The sequence below is a fragment of the Chenopodium album genome, chromosome 17 (assembly GCF_948465745.1).
Source record: "Chenopodium album chromosome 17, dcCheAlbu1.1, whole genome shotgun sequence".
NCBI lineage: Eukaryota > Viridiplantae > Streptophyta > Magnoliopsida > Caryophyllales > Amaranthaceae > Chenopodium > Chenopodium album.
Window position 1 is genome coordinate 7,598,312 of NC_137850.1, and position 7,440 is coordinate 7,605,751.

The window sequence follows — 7,440 nt, forward strand, 5'->3', positions numbered from 1 at the left end:
ACTTGGTCATGTGACACTTAGTGACCATCACGTGAGAAAATTGTGAGAAAATTTGGGAAAGAAAAGGGTCATTAAGTGTCACGTGACCAAGTCAACGCCAGAGAATTTTGGTCAAACTCTTTCATAATCTGGCGTAAGGTAGTAAATTACAACATTTTTCAAAAATTAGGTAGTTAATTATAACATTTTTTTTAATAGGTAGTTTCTCGCAAATTCTGGACTATGATAGGTAGTTTTTCACAAAATTTCCTAAAAAAAAAAAAATTAATTAATCACTTAAAATCAGCATAATGTATTTTAGTGTTGCAATTTGCAAGGCTGGCCAAGAAGGCAAGCACAACAAATAAGGTTATCCAAAATTTGTAATTCATCATAAGTTAATCATTGTGTCATTTGGGAGAAACACGTAATTAATAAATGAGGCCAGATAACATTAACCTGTAGTTGCATAATTAGCTAATTATTGTTGTGTAAACAATGATATTAGAAGCACTGTCATTTCTAAAGAAGATAATTTTCATGAAGTATATATGTGTCTGGCATGATATTTAAAAGATACGTTGACCGATTAATGTATTTATGTCAGTTTGCTTATTGATTAAAATTTGTGAGTCTAATATTCAAATAGTTTGTGATTGTAGCGAGAGAACATTTGTAACACCTAAATCGACCAACTAAACCTTCATGTGACTTACCGAATTAGGAATATATTAGGAAATTAAGAAGTTATATATGTTGTTTTAGTTTTATGTTTCCTTTAATTTCAAAAAAAAAAAAAAAAAAAAAAAAAAAAAAAATAGAATGAGGGTGGGGGGATTAGCATTGGTACACCTCTGGTATTGACTTTTTTAATTAATAAACTTCTTACGCCTTCTTATTGGTACACCTGTGCTTTAGTCTTTTACCCAATCGTGACTAAAACCGTTAATACCTAGCAAATTAAGTTAATTAATTAAAACCTTAAGACTATAATACCCCTTTTGAACATCTAATGTCTTGGTTTGCGTATCGAAAATTATTCGATTGAGCTTTTTGGGGTTATTTTAGCTGTTATGGATCCAAATTGACCTTGAAATTAGGAAAGAAAAAAAAGCAAATGTCTAGTATGTGTGTCTCGATTTGCATGTCATTTTTTTTTTTGCATGCTAATAATTGTTTAGTTAAGGTTTTAGAAGTCATTTTGGCCCTATATGAATCTAAATCGAGCTCGAAATTGACAAAAAAATTACGAAAATATCTCGTTTTACCTTCTATTAAATGTCTTGATTAACGTCTTATAGAATAGGAGAAGTATGATTATCCTTATTGTTGTGACTATTACATCAATAATAATCATCATGTATTTAACAATTATAGATATAATGTATTCAATAAATCTTATACTCCCTTGTGATTGAAATCCCTAGACACATGATGGTCTTGGATTAGTTTGATCAAGCCTCACTTGAAGTGTGTGACCTTATAAGAACTAATAACAGTGAAATATATGTCAATTAACTAGCCCCAGTTGGTTTCTAGCAAATCATTGTGACCTCTAAAACAATAAAAATAATCATTATTATGACATTATTAGACCTAAACTATAAGTTATCGCCATCTTTGGACAATTCCTACAAATGGTAGTGTCTAATTAGATTGATTTCTAATATACAAGTATTTAATAACCCTTTGAAAGATGGAATTATGGGGTACGTTGCAACAGTTGGTGATCAATTTAGTACTCCCTCCATCCCTTTTCGTTCTTCCCACTGTAATTTTGACACTATTTATAAGGTGAGAAAATATTCTAAATTACTTTTAATATATAATCTCCGATAAATGTTATGTGCAACCTTTGGAATATTTTATATCTCACAAATAATACCCTAAAATTGCACATAACATTTAATGGAGGTAGTATAAGACATAACATAGTCATATAAGGTCTTATTTGATTCGTCATAATTAATAGCTTACTAAAATTTAACTGTTATGTTTTTTCGCTAAGCTAGTGAGCAACTAACAATAGTACAGTTATGGTCAAAATTTTGCATTAGCAAACATACACAGTTAAAATGGAAAGAATATTTAGGGATGGAGGAAAGGAAGTATGGAAAAGAAGGGATATCAGACAAGATAATATTGATCCATGAACATTCTTGATTGGTTAAAGACCAATCACCGATAAATGGACAAACTAAATGATTTATAATAATGAATGTTTGATCAAAGTAACTACCATTGAATTTATAGTTGCTTTAGTTTAATTATCTAGTTCCATCTTTTGCAATTGATACCCTTACAATGAATGATTCTTAATGTTGACCCTTCATCTCTTGTAACCTTTAGAATTTTTTCATCACATCCAAAATGGTAGCTTGGTGAAGGTATTAGATATGAACTTTTAAATATAAACCTTAAAGACAACCACATATCTAAGTAATCGAAAAATACCATAAAAGAGGAAAACTTTACATATGAAAAAACGGTCGAAAACATTTTCTAGAAAATGAAGAATATAAATTCCAAACATAATAAAGTTGAAAATTAATAAAATAAAATAAAAACCTAGACAAAAAGGATAATACTACATTAGTGAATTTTGAGAAAAGAACGAGGGAGCCGTTGGAAAAATGGGAAATGGTGGGACCAATGCAAGCTAAGACAACCAAAATCAAATGTCATTTGGACGGCTAATAATTAAGCCATCCCACAGCCCTAAATATTACTAAAATTATCCAACTCATTAATCACAATTATGCTCCAAACATTATACTAAAATAATACACTCTTACATAATTAATTAACATACCCCCTTAACCTTGCATAAATACCCCTCCTAATCACTCTTCTATTCACAAACAACATACACTCTCAACCTCCTTTCTTTCTGTCTAATCACCACTCTTCCTCGCCATGACTAAGGATGTCGAAACCGTGGCCGAGCCGAACCAGCCCGAGTTCTCAGCTAAGGACTACCATGACCCTCCCCCTACTCCACTCATTGATATGGAGGAGCTCACTAAGTGGTCTTTTTACAGGGCTTGCATAGCTGAGTTTGTTGCTACTCTTCTCTTCTTGTATATTACTGTCCTTACTGTTATTGGGTACAAAAGCCAGACTGATCCAGCCGCTGGTGGTGAAGACTGTGGTGGTGTTGGAATCCTTGGTATCGCTTGGGCCTTTGGTGGCATGATCTTTATCCTTGTTTACTGCACCGCCGGTATCTCTGGTAAGTAATATAATACAACCAAATAATATTTCAACCATCAGGTTAAACTTTTGGTTGAGTTGGTTTTCTCACATAATTTTTTTTTTTTTTTTTGGTTACGACGAGATGGTAACTAACTTTGTTTGTTGGTGTGATATGCAGGAGGACACATCAACCCAGCAGTGACCTTTGGGCTATTCATTGCAAGGAAGGTGTCTCTACCAAGGGCAATTTTGTACATGATTTCTCAATGTCTTGGTGCTATCTGTGGTGTTGGATTAGTTAAAGCCTTCCAAAAGGCTTTCTATGTTAGATACGGCGGTGGTGTTAACGTCATGTCTGCCGGATACAACAAGGGTACCGGTCTTGGTGCTGAGATCATCGGTACCTTCGTTCTTGTCTACACGGTGTTCGCCGCTACTGACCCGAAGAGGAACGCTAGAGACTCCCATGTTCCCGTAAGTTTACTTTAATTTATCCATACATAATATTACACAATTTTAAATATTCGGATAAAGTTGTTACATTTTTAAAATAATGCGCGTAACATATATTAATTATGTAATCTGGTGAGGGAAAAATTAGGTCACAAATGTGACTATTTCTTGTAGTGAATGGACATATAAAAAGTATATGACTAACATATTTTTTTGTTGTTTTTATGTGAAGGTGTTGGCACCACTTCCCATCGGTTTCGCAGTATTCATGGTTCACTTGGCCACCATCCCAATCACCGGTACCGGAATCAACCCCGCTAGAAGTTTTGGAGCTGCCGTGATCTACAACCAAGAGAAATCATGGAACGAGCACGTACGTGGCTAAATTATACTTCCTCTGTTATTTATTAGTTATAACTTTTACTTCCGTGTTCATAACTAATTAATTTTATTTGTGAATTGTATTAAATTACAGTGGATATTCTGGGTGGGACCATTCATTGGAGCAGCAGTAGCAGCATTCTACCACCAATACATCCTAAGAGCAGCAGCAATCAAGGCTCTTGGATCATTCAGGAGCAATGCTTAAATTAAATGAAGCATCATTTTCTATTTAAATTGTGATTTTTTTTTAAAAAATTATTAATGGGGTTTGAAAAGGATGGAGAGAGAAAAGACCATACAAATTGTAGATAAACAACAACAAACGGGGTCAACAATGGGCTATAATTATTAAGGGTGTGTTTGGTTGCTTCTCTCTGTTTGTTTCTTTTTTTCTTGGGGTTTTTTTTAAAACCATTGGATGTTGTAAACTTCTTTTTTTTTTTTTTTTTTTTTTTTTTTTTTTTTTTTCCTTTTAATATGATAATTAAGTTTATTGTGGAGCTTTGTTATGTGATAATAGCACATATTAATATAGTACATTATCCTTGTTTTTTGTTTACAATTGTCTACTTTTCATGTCATTTTTATATATTCCTCATAATTTTTTTATTGGAATATTCCTCATCAATCTTCTACTTTAAAAAAGAAAAAAGAATAAGGTTTTGTACAATTGTCCCACTTAAAAGAAAACAATATTGGGTATAAAAGTTAAAGGACATGAGGCTTATATGTCAACATTATTATCACATTAGTAGTAGGATTGCAAACAATTTGTGCCAGCCGACGAGTGTTATAAAGCTTTTCATTCATTAACAATTTTACAAACTTAAATCAAGCCGAATATTATCATTTGACTATCCTTTTATTTGTTCAATCATTTAAAATTAGAGTGATAATATATTAAACTTAATTTTATTTGTTTATTTAATGGACGAATGAACTTTGATCAATCATACAAAGTACTACCTCCTTTACAATTGCATATTAGTAGTAATTTTGAAATTTTTTATGTCTCACATATAGTACTCAAAAGTTACAACTAATGCATAGCGAAAGAAGTATATTTTATCATGTCCAAGCTATTCATAAGCTGTTCACTGCATGCCAAAGTAATAATTAAGTTCTTCATTTACCCTCCCTTAAACACTTTCGTTAATCCTAGAGAAGTCAAATGACTAGGATGTACATCCTTTACTTTCATTTGTTAGAATATAGCAAACTTTATGTTACAAATAACTTGTACATGGAGTATAGTCTATATACTTGATATTCGGTGAGAAAAGAGAGTAACGCTTATATTTTCAACGAGAATTGATTTTGGCACATCCTTAATAGATATTGACACATCTTTACGTGAGAAAATAATAATAATAAAAAAAAATGCTCTCACATAGAATGTACCAAAATCAATTTATGATGTGCCAAAAAAATTTACCACTTCCAACATATATATTTTTTGTTGGTCTCAAGTTCGATTAAGTTCCACTTGTGACGATTTTGGGTCTTTTTTATTTATTTATTTATTTTATTTTTAATGCAATGGTTGTCCTTAATAGAGTAAAATTTCATGACTAATCAAATGTTTTGTAACGTTGGGGACTCGGATCCATGTGGCACGTATACAAAAAAATTGATTGAAAATTAGAAGCTAAATGAATTTTTTGCTAAATGTGGAAAATAAAAGAAATTTAAATTCATCTCCCAAAATAATCTCCTAGGTTTTTGGGATTACATTTACATGTACTATTATGTCAGAAGTACATTTTTTTTAATAAAGATGTCAGAAGTACTATTGCTAAAATTAAATGAAAAATGAGCAAAAAATAAAATAAAATTACCCAACTTCTAGTATTTTATATTGGAAAATTTGTTATTATTAATCCCAACTTTAGGCCATTTACTTTCATTAATCCCAACAATCGATTATTTCTAAATAATCACAACTTTAGGGAGTATTGTCTTTTATCAGGCCTTACAGGTTAGCAAATCTGTAATAGCAAGTCATTCGCCACATGTCAACATTCTATAGGTAAAAAAATTAAATTAAAAAATTTAAATAAAAATGAATATAAATAAATTTTTTTAAAAAATAAAAAACAAAACAAACCCAGCTAAACACCCCCCAACCACCGATCTGCCACGTCTGCCGCCTAAGCTTTGACGTCGGATGGCTGCCCTCTCTCCCTCGTACATTGATTTTCCCCCTCCCCCTGCAACAGTGCCGCAAACCACCTCCCCACCGCCCTCTTCTCTTTTCCGGCTCTCCCCCACAATCAAAACTCCCTAAAACCACCTTACTCCACTCGCTAAAACCACCTCAATCCACTCCATTCACCATCATTGAACACATACAACAATTCCCACCAATCAAAACGCGGCTATGATAGCAAAATCTAGGAATATCAACACCGACAACCTCACAAGCCTGAAGAGCAATAAATCCCTTAGGGGAAATGAACACGGGTGTTGTTGACGGGAGGACAAGTAGTGGACGAGGAGGATTTGGGGTGGTTTCAGTGGCGGCGGAAGCAGTGTTGTTGAGTTCAAAGGTGGAGAGAAATTGGGTGGGGGAATGCCAGTTAGGAGGGGTTTACTTGGTGGTTGCGGGTTGGGAGGGGTTTCGGGTTCTTAGGGAGGGGTTTGGGTTGGGTGGCCTAGTGGTCGCCGTCTAGGGGTGGCGGTGGCTGCAAGCTGGGAGGGAGGGGATCCGGTAGCTAAGAAGCTAAGGGGAGCGAGGGAGGAGTTTTCAGATTTTTTTTTTATTTTTTAAAGATTTATATATTTTTAACCATTTAAAAGTTGACATGTGACAATACATAAATTTTTTTTTTTTTACCTTTTCTTCAGGTTATCGGTCATTTGGACCTGATAAAAGAAAAAACCCCTAAATTTGGGATTAATTAGGAATAATCGATAGTTGGGATTAATGAAAGTAAATGGCTCAATGAGATTAATAATAATAAATTTTCCTTTTATTTTTAGACCGGAGATACAAGTCCTTGTTTCACCCTAAAATCTACTGATACTCATATTGGGTGCCATTAATTATTTGTTTGAGATAATTCGAAAAAGCTCGTAATAATAATCGAGAAAATAGGTAGTAATTAAGTCTTGCATAAAATATTTATCAAAATCACTTAATGTTGCTTTTTTGTTAGAATTAATCAAAAGTTACTTTGAGTTAATTAATACGGAGTGATATTATGGAGCCTAAGGAGGCCCTAATTTGTCAGGGCGCACTAGTCCTTCGGCCCTAAGGATAACATGCCCTAAATAAATAATTATACGAGAAAACTTACATAATGACAAGTTTAACAACAAAAATTATCAATCACATCGAATAATTAATGTTTTATAAAGTAAGGAATAATTTGTTACAATCATGCTATGCCACAACATAAAGTAGGGTGGCAAAATCTTATCGTCATA

At 33.0% G+C, this 7,440-nt stretch overlaps 1 protein-coding gene across 1 annotated transcript; it reads left to right on the plus strand.

Moving 5' to 3' along the window:
• Positions 1 to 2,787: 2,787 nt before the first annotated feature.
• Positions 2,788 to 4,471, plus strand: LOC145587535 (aquaporin PIP2-7-like). Its single transcript, XM_081644271.1, has 4 exons — positions 2,788 to 3,211; positions 3,353 to 3,648; positions 3,860 to 4,000; positions 4,103 to 4,471. Exons 1-4 carry the CDS (start codon positions 2,896 to 2,898, stop codon positions 4,214 to 4,216), a joined length of 867 nt encoding a protein of 288 aa, XP_081500397.1. The 5' UTR covers positions 2,788 to 2,895; the 3' UTR covers positions 4,217 to 4,471.
• The last annotated feature ends 2,969 nt before the right edge of the window (positions 4,472 to 7,440 follow it).

What these genes read in the sequence shown, in the direction of transcription:
- LOC145587535 (XM_081644271.1), top strand. Translation starts at nt 2,896, where the DNA reads ATGACTAAGGATGTCGAAACCGTGGCCGAGCCGAACCAGCCCGAGTTC. An exon ending in CTGCACCGCCGGTATCTCTG is followed by an intron (nt 3,212 to 3,352) that starts GTAAGTAATATA and finishes TGTGATATGCAG; the next exon opens with GAGGACACATCAACCCAGCA. An exon ending in CTAGAGACTCCCATGTTCCC is followed by an intron (nt 3,649 to 3,859) that starts GTAAGTTTACTT and finishes TTTTATGTGAAG; the next exon opens with GTGTTGGCACCACTTCCCAT.